The sequence below is a fragment of the Artemia franciscana genome, chromosome 15 (genome assembly GCF_032884065.1).
Source record: "Artemia franciscana chromosome 15, ASM3288406v1, whole genome shotgun sequence".
NCBI lineage: Eukaryota > Metazoa > Arthropoda > Branchiopoda > Anostraca > Artemiidae > Artemia > Artemia franciscana.
This window is the reverse complement of record NC_088877.1, coordinates 17,061,133-17,088,312: the sequence shown is the minus strand read 5'-3', so window position 1 is coordinate 17,088,312 and position 27,180 is coordinate 17,061,133. Positions and strand designations below refer to the sequence as shown.

The window sequence follows — 27,180 nt, the reverse complement described above, 5'->3', positions numbered from 1 at the left end:
TGAGACTACGCTAATTATCTTCGAATGCAGACAGAGAAACCTGTTTATCTCAGATCAAGAACTTGAGTGTGGTTGGGATAACTTGACAAGTACCTCTTTTTGCTTATGTTTAAAAACATTTGCCTTAAATTGGTCTCGATCAAGTGATTTTCGCATATTTAGTATTTTAGTCATTTAGCGTTGAAAAGCGGGGAAAAAAGAATCTTATGAGTAAATTAATTTAGTTCCAAAACTACCAAAATTGCCATGATTTCTTTTTGACAAATGAGAAGATGGGGAAATGTGACAAGGTTCTGCCATCGTTATCTTCGTTTCATATTAATTTGTTACGTAGTGTACTAACAAGATATGAGCAAGATTCACTAATTTTTTCAGAATTTTATCATTTATTTGACTTTATTTGATTTAAGTTGATTTTAAATCACCTTAACTTTACAAAATTTGATCGAAAGGAAGCATAATTTAGAGTGACCATGTCATTTTGCCTTTTGTTCCGTAACACAAATGTTTCTAATTATGCAGATGAAAAGAACAAAATACCTAAGGGAAATTACTAAAAAGTACAGAAACCGGAACTATGTTATTGTAATAGGCTCATTGAAATACAATTAAAATTGAAGCCTTTTTACGCAGTTGGGTTTTTTTGAAAATTTCTGTTCAAAAATCCAGAGACCGAAATACATTGTATCATGGCTTTTTTTTTAGTTTTTTTTTTTTATCTGTTTTTTGCTGTCAGTTGTCATGCCAGAACCAATATGGGTACTTACTTGTAATAGCGACCACATCAAAGAAGTAAGTTAGGTTAATTCTAATGAAATATTCCAAAATATTATGAAAATATAATACTTTTAGTAACACAATTATGGAAAATACAACAGAAAATTATGGAGAGCAGACCGTCCAGAACGCATTATATTAAATACCTAGCCTAAACACCTATATATATTAAATATTTAATTACAAAATAGCCGCAGTTACCGTTTATCTCGCTCAGGCTAAGCTGATTATCTCCGAATGGACACATTAAACCGGTTTCATTACAGATCAAGAATAAAGTGTGGTTGCTATAACACGTAATTACCCAAATATGCACTGCGCAGTATAATGTTCAGTATTGTTGGAATTATATCGGTCCTATGTCTGACGTCTTTTAACAGTGAATCATCAGGTAAAACTTCCTTCGCTGTTGTTATATATTAATTAGGCGCCAAAAAATAAGAATTTATAAAGATCCTCCTAGGCCATTGATGACTCGTAGGGCATCAAATTGAGGTTTTAGTTGCTTTTCTTCAGGGACAAGCCTATAGCCCAACTTTGCGTCAGCGGGGTTAAACCTCGGGTACCATATTGCCAAGCATAGCATCAATATATACGCTACCGAAGGGTTATTAATAAAACTATAGGAAAACTTTTTTGAAAACTATAGGAGTTTCAATGATACGCTAGTATTTGCTGCTTAAGGAGTATAATCCGCCTGATTCGGTTGGGAATCTAGCATTTTTTGGCTTTTTTGTGTGTAACTTAATAATATAACAATTCAAAGAAAGAAAACGATCAAAAACGGGATTTTAAAGACCAAATGAAAATACTGAAGCAAACACAGAAAGCGAATGTTTCGAGAGTACGACCGCCTCTCTTCTTCAGCGCGACCAAACTAATAAGATCAAGGAAAAAACAAAAGCCAAAAACCAAGTGCGGAAAGTAAAACAAAACCAATGAAGAAAAACCGCCTAAAAAATTAAATAAAATTCAATAAAAGACCAAAAATTAAAAGAATTAAAATCAAATACCTAACGAACAGTAAAGTGAGCTATTCGCCAATATCCGCGATTTGCATAGAATCCAAACAAAATTGAACTGCCAACGACAATACTAACGAATACCCCGTTTTTGATCGTTTTTTATGGCACTTGGTATTAACAAAGTGACATATAGCAATCGCAAATTCTGTCGGTCTGTCTGTCCCGGTTTTGCTACTTTAGGCACTTCCAGGTAAGCTAGGACGATGGAATTTGGCAGGCGTATCAGGGACCGGACCAGATTAAATTAGAAATAGTCGTTTTCATGATTTGACCATCTGGGGTGGTGGGGGGGTCGGTTAATTCGAAAAAAATAGAAAAAATGAAGTATTTTTAACTTACGAACGGGTGATCAGATCTTAATGAAATTTTATGTTTGGAAGGATATCGTGTCTCAGAGCTCTTATTTTAAATCCCGACCAGATCCGCTGAAATTGGGGGGAAATCTTGGAAAACACTTAGAATGGAGGGATCGGGATGAAACTTGGTAGGGAAAATAAGCAGAAGTCCTAGATACGTGATTGACATAACTGGAACGGATCTGCTCTGTTTGGGGGAGTTGGGGGGTTAATTCTGAAAATGAAAAAGAGAGGTATTTTTAACCTACGAAGGAGTGATCGGATCTTAATGAAATTTGAAGTTTAGAAGAATATCGTGTCTCAGAGCTCTTATTTTAAATCCTGACTGGATCTGGTGACATTGGGGGGAATTGAGGGGGGAACCTAAAATCTCGGAAAACGCTTAGAGTTGAGGGATCGGGATGAAACTTGGTGGGAAAATAACCACAAGTCCTAGATACGTGATTGACATAACCGGAGCGGATCCGCTCTCTTTGAAGGAGTTGGAGGGAAGGAAGTTAATTCAGAAAAATTAGAAAAAATGAGGTATTTTTAACTTACGAAGGAGTGATCGGATCTTAATGAAATTTGATTGTTGGAAGGATATCGTGTCTCAGAGCTCTTCTTTTAAATCCCGACCGGATCCAGTGACATTTGGGGGAGTTGGGGGGACTTAAAATCTTGGAAAACGCTTAGAGTGGAGGGAAAGGGACGAAAAAGCTGTTAATATTATTTGTTGTTCCTTTAAATTTTGGTTTTGGTTTATCTTTATTTTATCCTCAGTTTAATGAACGCCAAAGGGTGAATATATGCGCAAAGTATTAGGTTTGCTATAGTTTTACTTAATTCCGCTCTCTTGGAAACCAATGTCTGATACAGTGTCATGCCCTATATTATAGAAAATATAGTTTACACTCATATCTACATAGGGTGTAGTAAATCTTCATAAAATATAGGTTATATATATATATATGTATATAATAATTTTTTAGCGCCTCTGTAGTCTGAATAACAGATAATATCAATATGAGAAGAGGATAATTTAAAAAGTGAAATTGTTTTGTTGAGTGTTTTTTATGTATCATGTTTCCATTATTTTCATATACTAATTTTCTAACAGGTTTTATCAACCCACAGTGAACCTGCCAGCCCTGAACGCTTCCCAGCCAACATCTTTTTGAACTCCCTTACTGAGGCTGATGTCAGCGCCATCACTGGAGGGGGTGAAGTGAAATATCGCTGCTCATATTGTGACAAAACTTTCAATCGCACTTGCTACCTCACACAACACTGCAACAGTTACCACGTTGGAGATCGACCCTTCAAATGTGGAATATGCGGTAAACGATTTTGCGATGAAGAAAACTACAAATATCACCAGTCTAAACATGTTGGCAATAAGCCATATAAGTGCCATCAATGCCCAAAGCAGTTCAATCATAAAACAGATCTAAATAGACACATGTGCGTGCATACTGGTTTAAAGCCATATATTTGTCGAGTTTGTCAAAAAGGATTTATTCGAAAAGATCATATGCATAAACATATCGCTACTCATATAACGCAAAAGCGGAAGATCCACTCACCTTAGTGAATAGAAGAGGAGAGACGTAGTTCCGCAGCGGCCTGCAGCTTAATCTGCAGCCGCAGATATCCTGCAGCTTAATAAGGAGCAACTATTTTCAGCCTTGTGATCAGTTTATGGTGTAATTAGTGAATCTCATCAGTTCCTTTACGAGCTTGTTAACTTTGATAATTATTTTTGTGCCAAGAACTAAATTGGGTACCTGGGAGTTTGTGCCGAATATTAAAAACTCGATTTTTCTTGCCCTAAATGTACTTCCTGGCAATATTTTTAGACCTTGTGTCATTTTGTTGAAATATTTTTCATTTTTTTTAGTTTATAGGTGCAGTTTTTCCTACGTGTATTATGGTAATAAAACCATAGAAAATCAGATTTATTATTAACATATATAACATTCCTTATAACGCCCTATTCCGAAAGTTGGAAGAGGGGGTAAATTGTGAAATGTCTTCCTATTTTCCCTTTTTAACTAGTTTCTGTGCTGTCTTTTTCACTTTATAGTATTTTGAAGAATCTGGTCATTTCTCTTTTCTTAGAAATGTGCAGCATAAGTGGCTATCAAGACAAAACACATGATCTATTAACGGTGAGTTTTTCAACAATAAACTAATGGTTCCATTACACCGGATCTTTATTAGTGTCTTCGTTCCAGCGGAGCATATTCTCAGCAGCTTAGTCCCACCCTCTAAGGCTCTACTGAAATACTGAATCAATAAAATATAAAATAATTTTAACAGATGTTTTAACCTAAATTATGCATCTGTAGGTATTTTACTAAGTTGCATAAAAATGATAGGGAACATTATGCTTCGAAGGACGGGAAGATTACAACGGGGCTATCTAGTGAGTTCAAAGAGCTAGTGTGTCGTTCACTCACTAGCTCGACTAGTTCACAAGAAGAAGCTTTAGCTCACTTTCTCAAGCGGTTTCCAGTTTGTCGTTTTTCCGAAAAGAAATCTTAGTACTGATGAGACATGAAAAATATAGAAAAAAAATCGTTGAGATCTTAGTATTCCGTCTCTGTTTACGTGCCTTGCTCGTAATCGGGATTGAGGTCAGAAATTTGTACCATTTGAAAGTGCCTGAAAAAAAATACACAAGTGAAAAACGACTGGTGGCTTAACTCAAAGTATGCTTTTTCAGAGAATGTGTTTTGATTTAGATCGGCCAACGTTCTGAAAGCTAAATACTTTTTTGTTCGATTTCGGTTTCAATGACTTAAACACTAGTTGCACTTAATAGTCATAACAATAACGTTACACTTCTAAAATTTTATGAATATTGTTTGAGATTTATTTAGTTAGTTGTTGATATTTTTTAAACGTATTGACACTGGGACAATCATTATCTTTTGTTTTTCATAATATTTCTGATTTTAAGCTGCCTGTTATTGAAATTATAATTCCGTGTAAATGATAATTAAATGGTACAAATTATTTAAAAAGTGAAGAGAAATGCATATCGAAGGTCGGTTACTTAGAGCCTTTTATCAAATTCATTGTGGAGTCTTGAAATTTTATCCTTGAAAGTGTCTTATCTACTTCAACTTACTGAAATGTGTTTCATCTTTGAGAAATGAATACAGAAAGTTATTAAGGATGTTTTATAGATGCACGAATGCAGCCGGGCCTGAGGGGTACTTAATGACACATTTTAAAGAATTTATCGAAGAAATCATTGGAACACTGTTAACAGTCCCTTTTGTATTGCTAGAAACAGTAATTTTGTATTATAAACAGCATTTTACCATTCATAATACTGGCTCCAGCGAGGAAACTGATAAAGTAATTTAAAACTTAAAATGTTATTTGAGTTAGGGGCAGCCGCAAGAAGATGGGGGGACAGACATTCGCTCTACCCTTCGAGGACAAAAATATAGACAGATGTAAATTTTTGTAAAAAGAGACCCTTCTCTGTCAATTTTCGTATCCAACGATTTCCACGCTTAGAATAATTTTGCAGGTTTGTTGTTCCATTAAAAAAAAAAAAAAAAAAAAAAAATCCTTCAGGCCCCCTTGATTCGAAGTAAAGGCAAATTAAACAAAGGTAAAGTCATTAAAGTGAAGACAAAATTTTAAATTTGACTAAAACTAAAACTAACACGTATATGAAGGTTCTTAATTCAAATGGGTACGTGCCTTGCTCAATATTTTCAGGTTTATGTAAAAAGCTATTATCAGCTTTGAATAATGAGGAAAAATTGCGCTATAAAAGATTAAATGTAAGAAGGTTTCTATGGGGTCTGACAGATATTGAAACCAAGAAATTAAATAATGCTTCAAAAATGTTCACTTTTTTTGTTGAAATCGTATAAAGAAAGCAAGTTTAAGCAAAACATAATGGTATTTGGGGTAAATATTAATAAAATTAGCGTGTTCTATAATATAGGTTAAAAAAAATACATGAATCACATTTAGGCTACTGCTTTCATAAATTGAAAAATTTATCAAAGCTGTTGACTTGTAACTTGAATAAAGTTATCCTTTTTGCATAAAATAGCCTATGTTTTCAAAATAAAACTGATTTATATTCATCTTGGAAAATGTGGAAACCGCATTTTAAATCATGCAATATTCTGTATCTCATAACTAACTCGTCAAGATATAGATGCACCTTTTTGATAGTAAGGTATCACATTAAGGCATATACGGTAGTGCTCAAAGAATAAAAAAGTCATCTCTCTAAAATCTTCTTTTTAGATGTCATGTAGTCTCAGGTATGTATCATAAGAATATCTTTCAAGGAAAATGGGGGGGGGGGACAAACCTTATAGATCCAGTTTCTTTAGTCTGTATCTTCTATACTTGTGAAAGTTACTTTTTACAATTTAGTATTTTCATATAAATAGTTAGCGTTAACGCTTGCTCAACATAAAAAAGCGAAGTTTTATAACCGACCTTCGATATGTTGAATTGCAAAAGTGTATTTTAGAATATTTGATATTCTATATATCGCCACCATAGCAGTGCTATAGTGAAAATCAAATGGAATATGTAATTACGTATCTACCTCCTGTTTTGTGAGAAATATGTTTTTATTGTCGTGTTAAGTTGTAATTTTCGTAATAAATTGAATTTTGGACAGATGGAAACAGATTCTTTATTGCAGGTTTAAGTTTATGAGGCAATTTCGTTTTATTGAATTGGACGTGGCCCTAATGCAACAGCCAATTGAGTTAAGCATCATGTCTTCCACCAAATGCTTTTTGAGCTGGATTTGGGTCAAGTTTATTAGCTGCCTATGTCCATCGCGTGTATGGTTAGGGGCTATCAACTTGAGGATTGAAAACACCAGTAGTTTTCTTGTAATTTTAATCTGTAAGGGGGGAGGGGTGTAAATTTACTATAAACTTGATCAGAGAATCTGGTTCAAATTCGACAAGCAGAAGTGACGACTATTGATTAATATGTAGAGGCGTCATTTTGTCGACAGGGAGTGTCTTCGCCAATATATTTGGCCAGTCGGTAAAAATTGCGACCGTGAAATTTAGAGCAAAGCGCAGCAGTCTTTACTGCGAGTTCCATCCATTTTTATTGGAATCTCAATATAATGATAAGGCAATCGGTATATATATATATATATATATATATATATATATATATATATATATATATATATATATATATATACTAGCTGTTGGGGTGGCGCTTCGCGCAACCCCAACACCTAGTTGGTGGGGGCGCTTCGCCCCCCCCCCCCAAGCCCCCCCGCGCGCGTAAGTCGTTACGCGCCATAATAGTTACGCGCCATTGTAGTTGTGTCCCTATGTCCCACCTGTGAATATAGATATATATATATATATATATATATATATATATATATATATATATATATATATATATATATATATATATATATATATATATATATATATATATATATGGTTTTAACTACGTAAAACTTGCGAATATACAACATTCTTTGCTGTCCCATTGTCTTTGCATATAAATAGATTGTCAGGTTTACCGACTCTTGAACATGCAACATATAATGGTCCATGGGAAAACAATCTGTATTCAGATCTATACCTCATGATTCTAATGATTGCCCTTGAGCTTTGTTGATGGTGATTGCTAATCGACCATTCCCTGTCCCGGTGTCCCGGTCGTCATTTATATCCCCCTGTTTCCCCCGGTGTCCCCGTTGTAGTTGTGTCCCTGTGTCCCGGTCGTCATTTATATTCCCTGTGTCCCGGTCGTCATTTTTATCCCGGTGTCCCGGTCTGTATATACATTCGTTTTTTAGTTTTGTTTTTCTCCTTTATTTTTTTCCTTTTTTTTTCTTTTTTAGTTTATTTAGATTTTTAGATTTTTTAGTTTTTTTATTAGTTTTTAGTTTTTTTTTCTTTTTAGTTTTTTTGTAGTTTTTACCTTCTTTTTAGTTTTGTTAGTTTTTTTTTTTACTTATGTCCTGGTCGTCATTTATACTCCCTGTGTCCCGGTGCTTTGTTGATTGCTAATCGAACATTCCTTTTGTCCTGGTCGCTTTCTCTTTGAGTGTCGTCATTTATTTTTTTCTTTTTTAGTTCTTTTAGTTTTTACCTTTTTTAGTTTTTTTTAGTTTTTTAGATGAAAATTTTTTTTAGTTTTTTCCTTTTTTTCTTTTTAGTTTTTTATTGGTTTTTACCTTTATTTTAGCTTATTTTTCAGTTTTTTCCTTTTTTTTATTTTTTATTTTTTTTAGTTTTTTACCTTTTTTTAGTTTTTTTATTTTTTTTTAGTTTTTTAGCTTTTTTACTTTTTTTATTAGTTTTTAGTTTTTTTTGTAGTTTTTGCCTTTTTTTAGTTTTTTCAGTTTTTTTTTTAGTTTTTTATTGGTTTTTACCTTTATTTTAGCTTATTTTTCAGTTTTTTCCTTTTTTTTAGTTTTTTTAGTTTTTAGTTTTTTTAGTTTTTTACCTTTTTTTAGTTTTTTTAGTTTTTTTAGTTTTTTAGCTTTTTTATTTTTTTTATTAGTTTTTAGTTTTTTTTGTAGTTTTTGCCTTTTTTTAGTTTTTTTAGTTTTTTAGCTTTTTTCATTTATACTCCCTGTGTCCCGGTGCTTTGTTGATTGCTAATCGAACATTCCTTTTGTCCTGGTCGCTTTCTCTTTGAGTGTCGTCATTTATTTTTTTCTTTTTTAGTTCTTTTAGTTTTTACCTTTTTTAGTTTTTTTTTAGTTTTTTAGATGAAAATTTTTTTTTGTTTTTTCTTTTTTTCTTTTTAGTTTTTTATTGGTTTTTACCTTTATTTTAGCTTATTTTTCAGTTTTTTCCTTTTTTTTAGTTTTTTTTATTTTTTATTTTTTTTAGTTTTTTACCTTTTTTTAGTTTTTTTTAGTTTTTTTAGTTTTTTAGCTTTTTTACTTTTTTTATTAGTTTTTAGTTTTTTTTTGTAGTTTTTGCCTTTTTTTAGTTTTTTCAGTTTTTTATTGGTTTTTACCTTTATTTTAGCTTATTTTTCAGTTTTTTCCTTTTTTTTAGTTTTTTTTTAGTTTTTAGTTTTTTTAGTTTCCTTTTTTTAGTTTTTTTAGTTTTTTTAGTTTTTTAGCTTTTTTATTTTTTTTATTAGTTTTTAGTTTTTTTTGTAGTTTTTGCCTTATTTTAGTTTTTTTAGTTTTTTAGCTTTTTTATTAGTTTTTAGTTTTTTTTGTAGTTTTTGCCTTTTTTTAGTTTTTTTAGTTTTTTAGCTTTTTTATTTTTTTTATTAGTTTTTAGTTTTTTTTGTAGTTTTTGCCTTTTTTTAGTTTTTTCAGTTTTCAGTTTTGTCACCTGATCCAGTTTTTTCAGGTGACGTCACCTGATCCATCCACAGACAGACAGACAACTTATTTTTATATATATAGATATATATATATATATATATATATATATATATATATATATATATATATATATATATATATATATATATATATATATATATATATATATATATATATGAGACTTAATGAGGAGAAGAGAAAAACTCTCAAAGCCACCTTCTATAGAAATCCAAAGTGTATCTATATTTTTGTTCGGGGGGGGGGGGGGGGGGCAAAAAATTAAAAACCATTAAAAAATTGTTTATGTATTTCTGTACGTTTTTGCGATTCAAAAAAATTTGGGGGGTTGAACCCCTCTCCCCTTGATGCGGCCTTAATGGCAATGCGTTGGAGTTTAGTTAGTTCATAGGTGGAATCAAACAATGGTCGGACAAATCATAGAGAAACACAGTCGTTTCATAAAGACGTGAGATTTAGAAGAACTCTTCTATTATAGATATGGTTTTAAGGTTTGTCTTTTTATGCTGCGCTGTGGAATTTTATCTTTAATTTTCTCTTCCTGTACAACTGGACGGAGGAATCGGCAGAAATGGCTCCAACTTTGATGTATCAGGAAAGGGTAAATACAACATCGGGTAGAAAATAGGAAATATTTGACTTCTTTTTGTGATTTCCACATTACCGGAATAGTGTGGCTATTTCATGAAAATGAGTCACAAACATAAACCAATGGAATTAAAACATACTTTTTAATGCATATGTTATAAAACTGTAATATCTCTTTTTCTCTTTGGGGGAAATACTAAGCAATATGTGGAAAATATAATTATTTTAGAATCACTGTGAAAAGTGGTCTAAGTTCAATGGGTTCCTGCAGTTCAAACGACTTGGATTCTTTGCTAAATTATATTTAAAAGAAAAAAATCGAATAAAATAAAGGCATTAAAACTGCAAAATCAGCCTCCTCATATACCTTATGAAGGATAGCTTCTCTTTGTTTTTGTTTTCAAATGTTGCTCTTTGATATTATTTAAGAAGCTTGTTTTGAATTAATTTGTGCTCGTTTTAAAGTTATTTAGGGTCATATAAATACCTGAATGGCCTTTTACTAAAAGCTGGAAAATTTTTGCCTGAAATATAATTTTTAGTCTTTTAATCCCTTCCCTAATTAGCAAATCGAATAGCCCCCCTCTTAAAACATGTTGGGCTATTATGCAATATTGTTTGGCCAATACTACTATTGACAGCACTGCCGCACAAAATGGGGCAATTGGCAGTTCTCAATTTTTCGATTTCAATAGGGGCTTAATTCAAAAGGGTTGGCTTTAACCTTTTAAAGATTCTTATACATTGGGACTTGTCATAGAAGTTCACTTTTTCAATATATAACAATAATGATAATAACTTTTAATGCTCTAAAAGCCACATGACTATGACAATACGAAATGAGAACTTACATTATAATTAAATCAAACTACACAAGAAAAAAGATTGCACAAATTAGATAAATCTATTCCTATTGCTCAATGCTAGCCTGAGAAATCTTCTTAACCTTTCAGCACTTTAACTCATCCCTAACAATACTCACGAGCTGTCTCTCATCAAGCCTACACTCTCTAGTCTCCGTGCTATTTTTTTCGCAGCTTTCAATTCTTTGTTCACCCATCAGATGACCCACATTGTCATCCCTATTTCCACACATAGGGCCTTGTTATTATAGAAATCCCGTTTTTACAATTCAGGCCACTATAGGCGAGGGTCGCTGTCTATTTGCGATTTGTTACCATGAACTGATTGATCATGGCTTCCATAAAAAAATACATGACAGTAAATGATAAAACATATGACGCAGCAGATTTTAGACTTTCAGGAAGGGGGAAAATAGCCTCCTTCATATTCCATATTTTTTGGTATTTTTGCTCTTTTTAAGCTTGATTTGAATATTCATTTTTATTTTTACTCTTTTTAAGATCCATTTATTCATCTACATTAGTAACTGCTATCTCTGTTTTCTATGGTCGTTTATTTTGATTTTTGTTCGTTTTAGATTTCATTTATTCTTTATTAGTAATTTCTGGTCGTTTTCAGTTTGAATTATTATATAAGTTTATTTCTGATGGTCACAAGTTTAATACGGCCCCTTACTTTTCTTTGAAAAATTTCTTTTTCGAAAAGTTTTATTTTTTAATTATTCATTTATAATGATGATATTTACCAGCCAGTCACCGATTACTGGAATTGAGCTCAACGAAGGACATGTACATGTTGTACTCTCTGTGGCTTGGGTGCAAGTTAATCTTGTGGAGTTTTTACTTGTATTTATACGAACCTACTAACCCGAGGGCTTGAACCCCTCCTCCGTGGTTTGGATGTAGCTCAGTCTTATCGAGAAAAATCGTTACGATTAAACGTGGATTAAATGGCATGAAAGCTATGATAGGGAAGTTTCTTAAACAGTGTTTGCTTCACATTTGATTTATTAATTTGATCTTAAACTGGCGACATAAAAGCTGTGGTAGGGAAGTTTCTGAAACAGTGTTTGCTTCACACATTTGCTTTATTGATTTGACCTTAAAATGGCGACATAAAATTTGCGGTGAAGAAGTTCCTGAAACAGTGTTTGCTTCACATTTACTTTATTAATTCGACCTCAAAATGGCGACATAAAAGCTGCGGAGGGGAAGTTTCTGAAACAGTGTTTGCTTCACACATTTGCTTTATTGATTTGACCTTAAAATGGCGACATAAAAGCTGCGGCGGGGAAGTTTCTGAAACAGTGTTTGCTTCACACATTTGCTTTATTAATTTGACCTTAAAATGGCGACATAAAACCTGTGGTAGGGAAGTTTCTGAAACATTGTTTCCTTCACACTTGCTTTATTAATTTGAGCTTAAAATGGCGACATAAAATCTGTGGTAGGGAAGTTTCTGAAACAGTGTTTGCTTTATTAATTTGACCTTAAATTGGCGACATAAAATCTGTGGTAGGGAAGTTTCTAAAGCAGTGTTTGCTTCACAGTTGCTTTATTAATTTGACCTTAAAATGGCGACATAAAAGCTGCAGGAGGGAAGTTTCTGACACAGCGTTTGCTTCACATTTGATTTATTAATTTGACCTTAAAATGGTGACATAAAAGCTGCGGCGGGGAAGTTTCTGAAACAGTGTTTGCTTCACACATTTGCTTTATTGATTTGACCTTAAAATGGCGACATAAAAGCTGTGGTAGGGAAGTTTCTGAAACAGTGGTTGCTTCACATTTGCTTTATTAATTTGACCTTAAAATGGCGCATAAAAGCTGTGGTAGGGAAGTTTCTGAAACATTGTTTCGTTCACATTTGCTTTATTAATTTGAGCTTAAAATGGCGACATAAAATCTGTGGTTGGGAAGTTTCTGAAACAGTGTTTGCTTTATTAATTTGACCTTAAAATGGCGACATAAAATCTGTGGTAGAGAAGTTTCTAAAGCAGTGTTTGCTTCACACATTTGCTTTATTGATTTGACCTTAAAATGGCGACATAAAAGCTGCGGGAGGGAAGTTTCTGACACAGCGTTTGCTTCACATTTGATTTATTAATTTGACCTTAAAATGGCGGCATAAAAGCTGCGGCGGGGAAGTTTCTGAAACAGTGTTTGCTTCACACATTTGCTTTATTGATTTGACCTTAAAATGGCGACATAAAAGCTGCGGCGGGGAAGTTCCTGAAATAGTGTTTGCTTCACATTTGCTTTATTAATTCGACCTCAAAATGGCGACATAAAAGCTGCAGGAGGGAAGTTTCTGAAACAGTGTTTGCTTCACATTTGCTTTATTAATTTGACCTTAAAATAGCGACATAAAACCTGTGGTAGGGAAGTTTCTGAAACAGTGGTTGCTTCACATTTGCTTTATTAATTTGACCTTAAAATAGCGACATAAAACCTGTGGTAGGGAAGTTTCTGAAACATTGTTTCCCTCACATTTGCTTTATTAATTTGAGCTTAAAATGGCGACATAAAATCTGTGGTTGGGAAGTTTCTGAAACAGTGTTTGCTTTATTAATTTGACCTTAAAATGGCGACATAAAAGCTGTGGTAGGGAAGTCTCTTAAACATTGTTTCGTTCACATTTGCTTTATTAATTTGACCTTAAAATGGCGACAAAAAAGCTGTGGTAGGGAAGTTTCTGAAACATTGTTTACTTCACATTTGCTTTATTAATTTGAGCATAAAATGGCGACATAAAAGCTGTGGTAGAGAAGTTTCTGAAACAGTGGTTGCTTCACATTTGCTTTATTAATTTGACCTTAAAATGGCGCATAAAAGCTGTGGTAGGGAAGTTTCTGAAACATTGTTTCGTTCACATTTGCTTTATTAATTTGACCTTAAAATGACCACATAAAAGCTGCGGTAGGGAAGTTCCTGAAACAGTGTTTGCTTCACACATTTGCTTTATTGATTTGACCTTAAAATGGCGACATAAAAGCTGCGGGAGGGAAGTTTCTGACACAGCGTTTGCTTCACATTTGATTTATTAATTTGACCTTAAAATGGCGGCATAAAAGCTGCGGCGGGGAAGTTTCTGAAACAGTGTTTGCTTCACACATTTGCTTTATTGATTTGACCTTAAAATGGCGACATAAAAGCTGCGGCGGGGAAGTTCCTGAAACAGTGTTTGCTTCACACATTTGCTTTATTGATTTGACCTTAAAATGGCGACATAAAAGCTGCGGCGGGGAAGTTTCTGAAACAGTGTTTGCTTCACATTTGCTTTATTGATTTGACCTTAAAATAGCGACATAAAACCTGTGGTAGGGAAGTTTCTGAAACAGTGGTTGCTTCACATTTGCTTTATTAATTTGACCTTAAAATAGCGACATAAAACCTGTGGTAGGGAAGTTTCTGAAACATTGTTTCCCTCACATTTGCTTTATTAATTTGAGCTTAAAATGGCGACATAAAATCTGTGGTTGGGAAGTTTCTGAAACAGTGTTTGCTTTATTAATTTGACCTTAAAATGGCGACATAAAAGCTGTGGTAGGGAAGTCTCTTAAACATTGTTTCGTTCACATTTGCTTTATTAATTTGACCTTAAAATGGCGACAAAAAAGCTGTGGTAGGGAAGTTTCTGAAACATTGTTTACTTCACATTTGCTTTATTAATTTGAGCATAAAATGGCGACATAAAAGCTGTGGTAGAGAAGTTTCTGAAACAGTGGTTGCTTCACATTTGCTTTATTAATTTGACCTTAAAATGGCGCATAAAAGCTGTGGTAGGGAAGTTTCTGAAACATTGTTTCGTTCACATTTGCTTTATTAATTTGACCTTAAAATGACCACATAAAAGCTGCTGTAGGGAAGTTTCTGAAACAGTGTTTGCTTCACATTTGCTTTATCAATTTCACCTTAAAGTGGCGACATAAAAGCTGTAATAGGAAATGGCGACATAAAAGCTGTGGTAGGGAAGTTTCTGAAACATTGTTTCATTCACATTTGCTTCATTAATTTTAAGATAAATTTAATAAGAAAAATATGACAGATTTTTTTTTTTTTTTTTTTTTTTTTTTTTTTTTTTTTTTTTTTTTTTTTTTTTTAAGAGCAGGCCTACATTTTCTTTTTGAAAAAAAAAAATAAACCAGACTAGACATAATGGCTTATGTTTAAAAAATAACGCTTATTCTTCAGAGTCCAGATATTTGAAAGGGTGGATTTTGCGTTATTTCTTCAACAGCACCATCGTGTTATGTAAAAATGGATAATAGGCATTTAAACCACTTAAACCAAGGCATTTAACATATTTGGTTTCGCAAAGCATTTTCAGGAATTGAGGGGACGAACTCACGAAAATTTCGGGAGGAGAGCAAAAACTTTTTCATTCCTTTGATGAAGATAATAAATGTGCTTTTTAAAGTCTGGTACGGGCAAATGCCCCCTTGTAACCATCCTAATTGCATCCTCTTTGGAATATTAGTAGAAGTGAATGTAGAGGCTCTTTGCTTTTTCAGTCCTTAACGCAAAACCAATAGGAGCCTCTTAAAAAAGTAAAAAAAAAAGATTGTAAATACGGCAATAATTTCCCAATAGGATGCCATAGTGACATAGGAGGGGGATTCTTGAACTAGATAATTTGGTTTCACTGTTGACTGTAAAAGCTGGGAGGTTTCTCCAATAGTGATGCGAATTAACGAAAACGTAGGTTCTAAGGGGGGGGGGGACAAATGCTCTCCTTCCAATTGACAAAACTGTCCTCTAAGCAAAGAGACATTCAAGGAACAAGAAACATTTCGAGAAAAACTAATCCACCTTATTAAGCTTTTAACTCATATAACGAGTTTTAAATGACAAAACTCGTTTGTTTTTTTCTTTTATAATATAACATGCAACTACTCTGAGCGAGACACAACCAGGGAAAGTACTTCTTCAGAGGGATGTGGCATCTGACTCTATTAAGTGGCTGGGCTTTATTTACTGGGCTTGAGATCGACGCTTCGGTATAATATCGGGAAAACCGTGACGCTCCGCGACTAATTTTTATGAATAATTTTGTTTACCTACTCACCGAACTCATTGGAGAGTGGGAGCTATAATGTGACGCTTAAGGCTCTAAGACAAAATAAGAAAAGACGCAGAAACAACAAGAGCAACAATAGATGGTTATCGATCAACAGGGATCGATAGTTTATCCGTTTTGACAAACGGAGCTGTCATTAATACAGTTAATAGTTATGAATCAGTCTCGTGAAAAGGTTTTGCCAACATTCTACTTTCATACCATCTTTCAAGTGGCCAATACCTGCATTCATGTTACTGTCCTTCAAGTTGGAGTGCCACAAAAGCTGCCCATTTGCTAAATCTATTAGCTTTCTAAAAACAACCAGTAGAGGAAAACTGCCAAGAAGATGCGCTAGCTAATGCATATTGTCATTGACGTAGTAGAAGGATAGAGGTGTAGAGTCCCCCCTATCCCAAAAAATATTGTTCCCAAGAAAAATACTCAAAAGCGATTATGAAGCTAAATCCAAACAAAGTCAGTAGATTTGCCCCATAGCCCTAATAGCTGGCCGGTCGCACCCTAGGAAAAACCCTTGGCTACGCTCTTGTATTTAAAGAAGGATTTCTGTCGATGGAATAGTTCTTGAATTTTGCCTGTTTTTTTTTTGGGATGGTGATGGAGGTGGATTTTTTTTTAGCTGCAAAGACTCTGTTTGGCCTCAATAATAAAGGCAAATACTTTTATACTCTTTAACTGCGTTTCAGGTTTTTGAATAAACCTATCATGGCCCACAAATTTCCGACCTTTTTACTAAAAATACGATTTTTTCGTCAAAATTTTCATTCACTTCTTAGAAACCTTCTTCCCCTCCACCGGGAGAATTTTAGTTTGTGCCTTAATTGAAATTATCTTATGAATTTTTAACAATCTCTTAATGATTAACAGTTAGTCTAGCTGCCATAGCTCAGTGCAGACTTTTAATATTGTGATTATAAATCATGACAAACTAAACTCAAACAAGGGGCTATGTATTACGTTATTTCGTGTTCACCACAAGATACGAATGGTAAGCTTAAGGCATGGCAATTGAACCAGATACAGGAGGTAGTCAGAACCGAAGCATACATAGGAAGAATGGAGATAATAATTAGACACATAAACATGACTGTGCTTCTGAAAACCGACATATTTTTCAGGGTAGGGGGAGGCACAACTCCGAAAAAAGTGTCTACAATGGAAATTAAAGAAAAAACAACAGATATCTTGAGGGTCAAAGAGTTGGAAACCCTCTCCCCCTACGTGAGTTCCTGGTTGTAACCCTTATTGATTCCATGTCACTTTTTAGTTGATTCTTTACTTGCCATATTATTGTCAAATATTTTGCTCGTTAATAATATTTATATTTCGTGTTCCAAGTCGAAGGTTCTTTCCGTTGTATGGTTAAAGGAAGAAAATAAAAGCATATATATATATATATATATATATATATATATATATATATATTAAGATGGAGCAATACCTCTAGGGCAACTGGCATTTCTTATACCTCAGGTATAGTCCAGTAAAGTTCTTTGCCAATTATGGTAAAAGAAAGGGGGGGGGTCACTTATTTTGACCCTGTTAAAATTTATACCGATCTATTCACAATAACATAAATACCATGTCGTAACAACTTTTAATATTGTCAAAATCATTGTTGCCAGGCGCTCATTGGCAATGATATTGCTTTTATGGACTGCTTTACCGGAAATTAATCTTTTTTTCTTCTTCTTTTTTTTCTAAACAGTATTTACGTCCAGGGGTGCCAATTCACGAAAACACTGGAAGGCAAGGATTTCTTCTAGTATTTTTAATGAAGAAAAAATGGTATTTTTCAAAATCTAAGGAGGGTACATTTTGCCTCTTTTTCAATGGAAATAAAAAAGGAGTACTCTTCACAATCTACAGGGGGCAGTTGCCCCCTATCGTCATGGGCGTCCCTGTTCACGTTTTGGTAGAGAATCTCTCAGAAATATGAATATGGTTTTATGCTACATGAGAGGCTCTGGTCAGAAGACCCTACGGCAGATAACTCTGCGTCTCAAAGCACATTGAATGGAAAATAACAAAATTTTATGCAATTTCAATTTGGAGTAGCAAGGTTACCTCAAAACTGGTGAGAAATGCTATTTTTCCAATGACGTTAACTCTAAAGGGAGTATCTAATAATTTCACAGACCACACACGCCAAGACAATACGGTGGGTAACCGTACATGATAAATATAAATGGGAACACTTTTTTCCTTTTTTTTGCTGATAATTCTTGCAGAAACTGGACAACCGAGTATGAACTCTTTCACCTCAAAAAGAGTATCTACCCCCTGGGTAAAACATGTCTAAATCTAATGAAAGACATAAAGCCAACAGAGTGACTGAACAGAAATTTGGTTGGACGAAAATAATTTTAGTAGTAAGTTTGTAGATTCATTTGCTTGTTACCTTGCACAAATTTTGATGTTCAACTGCTTACAATGTAATTACCCGAGAAAATATATTACAGTCAGTGACATGAATGAACAAACGATTCTTCTTATGTTTAACGGCGGTGTGTGTAATTGGATGCAGGTGTAGTGGATTGCGAAGCGATTGTACTGACGTTTTCAAAGATGCATTGTCGGAACGCATTTTCATGTGACAATCATCTCAAATTTCATAACTTGCAACTCTTGTAACAGTAACTAGACACTTAATAAGACCAATGACCTTGTAAAAATATTAATTAATGAGGTTTTCAAAGAAAAGTAAAGAGCTCCATTAAACAAAAAAATAGCAGAAATAAAGTCAACTAGTCTTCCAGGTGTAAAACGACCACAAATCACCGTCTATGAATAAATGAGACCCACAACGAACATAAATTATAATAAATAGCCGAGTCAAACTCAAAACGAGCAGAAATTAACATGAGTATGGCTGACCCACCCCTTGCCTTCTTAAGATTAGAACATAATTTGGACTTTACTGAAAACAACATAAATTTTAAATGTTTTCTCTTTTTTAACTTTAATAAATCAAGAACTATTAAGACTTTAAGGAATAAATATCAGTATATGTATATTAGCTGTCAATCTACATTCTTTTTTTAAAAGTAAATTACAATTTATGTTCTTGTCTTCAGAAGGCAAGGGGGTGGGGTGACAGCCCTGCTCATTTTAGTTTTTGCTAGAGCTCTTTGTTTTTCTTTAAAAACTAATTTTGTGGAAAAAAATTTTAAATTAATTTCTTTTCGTTTCTTATTGACATTGTCTTTTTCATGGAGAAGGAAAATAACATTTGAAGTTTTTTCGTTTTTACTGTAAGAATCCATAGTTTGGCTCGCTACTTGTATATTGGAGAAAAACTTTCAACAATTTGTAACAACACACACCCTTTGGAAAATTTGGACACAACTAGTATTGTTTAATTTAGTTTTATACCTCCTCAAATTTACCTGAAAAATAAAACTTAACACCATTTCAAAAAAGTGCATGAATGCTCTTTGACAACTTGGATACATTTACACTCTTTTGATTTAGTTAAATTGTAGAAGCAGAAGTAGTAGCAATCCTGACAGTTTCAACTGACAGTTTCTGTCGTCTTTGGGATATTGCTGAGATGTCTTACTGGCAGCCAGAATACATAAAGTGCCTTTTGATTTAGTTTTAAAGCATAATGGGCAAATTGCATAACTTTGGGGGATTGACATATCCAATATCCCTAGAGATATAGCTACTGGACCGTTCAAGTATTCTGAACAAAATGGTGATCTTAAAATTTTGACTGGGTGTGTTTGGAAAATTAACAGGCTTGACAAGAGGGCTGCTTACCCTCCAATCACATATGACTCTTAAAAATAGCACTAGAACTTTTAATATCTAATTGGATTAGTACCTTTAAAAGTTTCTATGGTATTGATATCTATGATAGCACTCCGTTGCCTATGATATTACTTACATACCCTTTTGAAAACCTGCATGAATATAGTTTTTTCGTTTAATTGAACCCCCCTTCCATAAACGTTCCCTAAAAGTTTCACTTTAATACCCTTAGCGTCACTAGTTACAGTAGTCATAGTAGTAGCATTAATAGTACCCACATAGTGTTTTCTGGCTAGTTCAAAATCCGTCACAACTTACCCTGAAAGGTCCAACATAAGTCGTTCTGGAAATATTGCTGTGCCAGCCTTTTGATAATCTACATGCTTATAGTTCGTTATGTTTTTTTTCGACATCCCCCTCAAATGGTGCTGAAAGTTTCATCTTAATACCAAATTAATACCTTTAAGTGTTTTCTGAAAGTCCCAACTTAACACCCCAGCACATTCTTGAGAGACACATTTTTAAAAATCTGCATGCACATAGTTCATTTTTGTTTAATTCAAATTTCCCCTCAATATTCTCTCAAATTTTCACCTTTATTCACTTAGCCTTAATAATACTATTATTATAGTAGTAATGACAGTAGTAGGAGAAGTAGAAACACTAATATTATTGTAGTAGTAGTAGTAGTAGTAATAGTACAGTAGAAGAAGTAGTATTAACAGCAGCAGTAGCATGTATACGTTAACTTTTGGTCAGGTGAACACCCCCCCCACCCTCTCATGATACCCTGGAAGTTTCATCTTAACACGGTAAGCCGTTCCAAAAATATTGCCTATGTGCCCTTTTCCTCTTAATACTTTTTGCCTTACAAGTAGTAGAAATTGAAGCAGTATTTGGAGTAATTTAGTATTAGCATTAGCAGCAGTCAAAGTGATAATGGTATTAGTATTAGTAGTAACATGCACATATTACCTTTTGGTTAATTGAGGTTCCCTTCTAAGCAATCTGAAAGTCCCAGCTTAATACCCAAATCCATTCTTTAGATACGCCCTTTTGACAATCGGCATGCATATAGTGTGTTTTAATTTAGTTAAAATTGGGCTCAACATTCTATCAAATTATCACTTTTATACACTTAGCCTTATTAGTACTAGTACAATCGTAGCAGCGGTAGTAGCAAGTGCAGTAGTAGCTGTAGTAGTGTTATAATAGTAGTAGTGACAGTAGTAATGATAGCAGTAAAAAAAAGAGATGGTAAAGAATATAGCATTAGACTTTACAGTCCCTACCGACGGTGCTGATCCCCGTTTCTAGGCCCTTCAGCCAGGAAGTGCAATTGAGCGTTAGGGGCCATCATCATGTGCTTTCACACACCGTTCCTGTTTGACTTTCCCAGATTTCTCCAGGTACCCATTTAGAGCTGGGTCGACTCTGGCTGAGCTCACAGAGTCACGCCACTGACCCCCGTCGCAAACTAAATAATTGGGTACACTAGGATTCGAGCCCTCGTCCTCTTAGACAAAGGATCCCAAATCCAGTTCACCAATAGCAGTAGCTGTATGTTAATGTTGGCTTTTGGTCAGTTGAACATCCCCCTCCTCATGATGCAACCGAAGTTTCATCCTGATATAGTAAGCAGTTCGAAATGCTGATACACCCTTTTGACCATCTGTATGTACATAGTATCTTTTGATTTAGTTCAACTTTCTCCTCAACATTTCCTCAGATACTCATTTCAATATTCTCAGCCTTGGTAGTACTCGCTACAGAAGCAGTCGTATTAGTGGTAGTAATGGCAGTAGTAGTAGTAGGAGTAGTGGTGGTAGCAGTAGAAGTAGTAGTAAGAATAGTAGCGGCAGCATTGGAAGTAGTAGTAGTAGTAGTGTGCAAATATTGCCTTGTTGGTCAATTGATCGTCTCCCTTATCCTGAAAGCTCCAAATTAATATACTCAGGCATTAATTAGTTACACCTTTTTGACAACCCGTATGCACATAACGTTTTTTGATTTTGCTCAGCACTCCCCTTAACATTCTATGAGTGGCTCATCTGAATACCTTTTTTTTGGAAAGTACAGGTCAAACATGTCCACCTTATCAATAACATATACTATACGTAAACAATGGACGAATTGCCTAATTTACAGCCCTTGCCCCAAAGGCTTGAGGGGGTGAGCTGCTGGACATTCCAACTATACTGAACAAAATAACTGTCTCAAAATTTCGATTAGATATGTTTTGGAAAATGATGGGTGGGGGGGGGGGGCTGGTTGCCCTCCAATCGCTTTTGACTCTTAATACGAGCACTAGAACTGTCAATTTCAATTAAAAACTTATCCCCCCGGGGCATAACTTACAAACCTTCCCCCGAGATCTGGGGGGCTGTATCAACCCTGGAGGCATTGTTAAATGACCTTCGGACCATTTTGAACAAAATAGCTATCTGAAAATTCAGAAAATCCTTCCAGAAAAACCTCAAATGTTCCCGGGACATGACCGGATTCCAACTCGGTTGAACAAAACAGCTATCTCAAAATTTTTATTCGATGTGTTTTGGGAAGTGATGGGAGGGGAGGGCTGGCTGCCCTCCAATCACTTTTGACTTTTAACAAAAGCATTAGAAGTTTCAATTTCAATAAAAACCTTATCCCCCTGGGCATAACTTACAAACCTTGCCCCCGGGATCTGGGAGGCTGTGTCAACCCTTGAGATATTGTTAAATGATCTTTGGACTATTTTGAACAAGATTGCTATCCGAAAAATTTCGATCAGATCCATTTGTGGAAAAGAGGGCGCGGCAGGGGGCTAGTTGCCCTCCTATCACCTTTTACTTTGGAAAATGGAGCAAAAACTTTCAGTTTATAACCAGCTGAGCCTCCTCCAAAGTTTATACGACCACCCCATGAAGAAAAACTTATATGGCCCCGGGAAATGATTTACATGCCTTGCCCCCGGGCTCTGGGGGGTTGTATCAACCCTGAGGGCCTTTTATATGATGTTTGGACTATTTTTTGATCAAAATGGCTTTCTCAAAATTTCTATCGGATACATTTGGGGAAAAGATGACGTGGAGGGGGGGGGTTAGGAGCCCTTTGATAGCTTTTGATTCTTACAGGACGCGCTAGTGCTTCTGATTTTTAACCAAATGAGCCCCCTCCAAAGTGTATGCGGCCATTCCTTCCATAAAAACCTTATATATTAATACTAGACAACTAGTATAACTTATATCCCTTTCCCCGAGGGTTGTGGGGGGGGGGGCAGTTATCATCCCCAAATACACAATTACTGGAACTTTCAACTATGCTAAATAAAATGGATATCTAAGAATTTTGATTGGATGTTGATTGGATGATGCAAATTTTGATTGGACGTGGATGGGTTGAAGCGAGGCTGGTTGCCCTCCGATCACTTTTGACTCAAAAAAGGCACTAGAACTTTCATTTTTTAATCGGCAGAACCTTTCGACGTTTCTACGACAATTCCTTCGATGCCAAGCCCCTTGGTCCTTTTTTTCATAAATAATATACTGCACCCAAATCACTCTTTAATTAGGCAGCTCTATTGCGCTGCCTACGATTGACAGTCAAGTGTGGGGCAGCTTAATTCTTTTATGTGAATTATTAAAAAAGCTATCCAAAAAAAAATCTCAAAGAAAAGTAAAGAGTCATATTAAAAGCTAAACGAAAAGAACTAAAGTCATATAATTCAAACTTAAAGCGAACAGAAATTACTAGTAGCGGATAAACGAACAAATAAAAATTTAGAACGAATACTTTTAATCGTATGAAACATAGAAATAACGCATACTGCTATGGATTAATAGATGAATCCTAAAAGGAGAAGAAACTAAGATGAGTGATCAAGTAAAAATTAAACGAACAGAAATTACCTGAAACAGTTTCAGGGTTGCCGCTTTCTAAACTTTCTAAAGGCCAGACTTTTATTAGAGCTTTGCTGAGCTTCTCGAGCACTGTGTTTTGTACTTGCCACAATATCAACATCAACATAACAACAAAATAGCATCACAAGGCTGGGTTTACAGTTAAGAGCTAGCTAATAATTAAGAGTGTTAAGGGTAAAGTTAAGAGTGGGGCTATCCCCTCTGATTGCTTTTGATAGGCTTGAATATCACTTGCAGTTTAATGAAAACAACACGTATTTTCAATGATATATTTTGTCAAAACGTCAACAAGAACAATGATAGGAAGAACAGAAAAGATTATTTCTTATGGGAAAGAAATAATATTTTCTGGAAAAATTACATTTGTGACTTTCAACCTAGTTTTGTCATTTTGATTGCCCTAATATTTAAATTAACTTCCTAATAAAAATTTGTCAAAACTCCTAATATTTATTCTATTGAATTCACACATTATTGCATTAGCAACTTGAAAAATGAACATTGGCAATTTTTGAAGCAATCTGTTTTGCTTGTTGAAGCAATATTTTGAGTTAACAATCAATGAATGATTTACCAGTTGGTTTTCTTTACCTTTGGAAGAGATTGAACATATTTAAAAATGTTTAAAAATAAGAAACTATGGACAGAAGTCTATTGCATGTCATACTAATGAAACAGGGTTGATTGTTGAATGCACTGATATTCATTCCTGGTTTTTCATTATTATTGTTATTATTATTATTATTATTATTATTATTATTATTATTATTATTATTATTATTATTATTATTGTTAAAGCGATAAGACAGAATCTGTTAGAATATATTGTGTTTTCAGTAAAGTGCAAATGGTGCTCTGGCCTTGGGAGGCTAATGGGGAGTCCAGTTCTTACTTGTGTCAATTTCTTTTGCTGTTAGTTTTGAATTATTATCTGACCTAACTTTTTCTCATTATAGTTTTTAACCTTGCTCAATGCTTTTCTTTGAACAGCTTTTCTGGAAAACACTAGTTTTAAAATTTATCCCTGTTGATTTTTTTGTTGCCATATTTTTGTTATCTGTCAATTGTGGCATTCTTTGTAAGGTTTTTCATTATTTCTGCTTAAGAACCAAACTTTCGGGTTGTAACTTAAATTGTGGGCAAAATTGGAATATTTTGTCAAAATGATCGATCAGTAATGGCATTGCGTAATGATATTTTAGTACAATTTTTACTATAAAAACTGGAGGGAAGGCGGATGTTATTCCCTCTTCACAATTTTTGATTTACTATAGGGCTAAAGTCAATCTGATTTCGATCCTGTTGACATTCTTGAACATACACGTAGCTTAATCCACGTTTTTGTTTATCTTAAGGGTTCGATGCACCCAATCTAACTGTTTGTATATTAGGACCCTTATCCCAAGAACTTAGAGGCTTAAACTGTTCCAAACGCAAATATTTGGTATTTTAGGGGAAACCAATTTTTGTTTCTATTTCTTCTTGTCACTGGGGTCCTACTAGTCCGAGGACTAAAGGAGAAGTTTTTTGAGCTGATTAAAAACAATCATGGACCTTTTCAGGCTCCACTTTTATTTGGGAGGGTCCACTTGGCCAAGGACTTGCATTTTGAATCTCTATGACATTTAGAATAAAAAAAAAAAATTAGCCCTATTTTCCTGGGAACTGTCATTTTTTGAAAAATGGAGGCCCCTTGACGCAAGGACTTTCAGAAATAATTTTCAAGCCAATTTGGAAAAAAAACTGGTTCCAGATTTTGGCTGCCTCTGCCCCCAATTATTGTTTTGGTCTTCATTTATTTCTTTGGCGCAGAAACAACTGGGTATAGCTTTCGAATCGTTTGGAAAAAAAAATTCGGCCCTTTTTGGGGGAGCCAGTATTTTTATTGTCTCTTTTTTCTTGTGCGTTTGGGTTCTGTTGATTCAAGAACTTACGAATATAAGCTTAAAGACGATAAGAAAAATACCCTTGGTCATTTTTGGGCCCGATTTTTGGGGGACAATGCCTCCTAGCTAGCTTTTCTTACATTATAAGCAATTTTACATTACTTTTTACACTTATTATTTTTGTCCCCTTTTGGACGGATTTACGTCTTTCTCATTCCCAAAAAAATATTTGGCTCATTTAGTCCAGGCAACACTTCTTAAAAGCTTCGATCCAATCGGCAAAACTTTCTTTTGTATCATATTTAGGTCCTATATCATGGTTACAGCAGTAGCTGCAACCTAGTGAAGAGCGAACCGCAGCCCATAGTAACCAAAAGTTGAAAAAAACGTGTTTTGAAAAAGCTGCCTTATGAGTAAACACTGATTCAGGAATGGGAATAATTATTTCGGTTAATCTTAGAAGTAAAAGTTTATTGCGAAAATAACTTCATGGTTGATTTCGAAAAGAAACTAAAACCCCTTGAAAATGCCGTGAGTGCATTAAAAATGCATTATGGGAATTAACATGGTCGAAAGCCTTGTAAAAGAAAAGTGCATTTCTACTTAGAACAACAAGGAAAACTACTTTTTTGCATGGGTAGCACTGATGTGTCTCTTTTTTTCTTCCAGGGGTAAAGGGTTACCAGACAATCATAGAAAGATGTCTAGTCTCTCTTTTGAAAGCTATTGCTCATATCCACTTGTTTTTTTTTTTTTTTATAAATTCTACCACCTGTAAGTGCCACCATGGCTGCAGCAGTAGCTGCAGGCTAGTAAAGGTGAACCACAGCCCATAGCAACCAAAAGATCCAAACCCGTTTTGAAAAAGATGTCTTGTGAGAAAAATCCCGTCTGACACTGATTCAGGGATGGTAACAATTATTTCGGTTCATCTTAAAGTAAAAGTTATTTGAAAAACAAATTTATGGTGATATCTAAAAAGAACCCGAAGTCCCTCGTCAAAAACCCTCTAAAGGGAAATTACAGTCTCCCTCCTTGAACAAGAAGGAAACTCACTTTTTTGCATTGATGGTACTTTTTTTTTCGGTTTTTTTTTTGTTTATATTTTTTTCCGACCAGGACTGGCAGGTTACCAGAATATCATAGAGAGATGTTTAATGGCTTATTTAGAAGCTATTGCCCATATCTACGTAGTTTTAAATATTTTTTCTACATACCATATGGCACTAAAAATGGTACTTTTGGTGCCATTTATCCTTACTTTTGGTGTCATTTCTCAGGTGGAAGAGCTGGGATTAGGTCTAGGCTATAAAGTAGATGTGGCAGCAATTCTCACCGAAATTCTCTCAAACCTTCTTTTTAGCGTGTGAAGAATCCGCTAGGGAGTTATGGAAGAGGATTAAATAATGACCTTGGTTAAACTTTGTAACAAGTATTCAATGTATTTCCAATTCTGTAATTCTTTCTACCAACAAATAAATGGCTTACCCATGGTTGCGCCTCTCTCCGGGTTACTGGCGAAAATTTATGTAGAGCGTATTGAAAATCGGGCATTAAATTCATATTTTTTGAAACATGTCTTACATGGATGAACATGGTCTTACATGGATGAAACGTTACATG

The 27,180-nt window shown here is 34.5% G+C and overlaps 1 protein-coding gene across 7 annotated transcripts in view; it reads left to right on the top strand.

Annotated features, from left to right (window-relative positions):
- LOC136036110 (transcription factor Zelda-like) overlaps positions 1-5,723 on the top strand; it is a 35,549-nt gene extending 29,826 nt beyond the window's left edge. For 3 of the 7 annotated variants that reach the window (XM_065718119.1, XM_065718116.1, XM_065718120.1), the window contains exon 5: positions 3,258-5,723. In XM_065718119.1, coding sequence (XP_065574191.1) covers positions 3,258-3,728 — 471 coding nt within the window. In that variant the 3' untranslated portion in view covers positions 3,729-5,723. The remainder of the gene's footprint in view (positions 1-3,257) is intronic. The other 4 variants (XM_065718118.1, XM_065718121.1, XM_065718122.1 and 1 more) reach the window with 4 other exon arrangements.
- Positions 5,724-27,180: the final 21,457 nt, after the last annotated feature.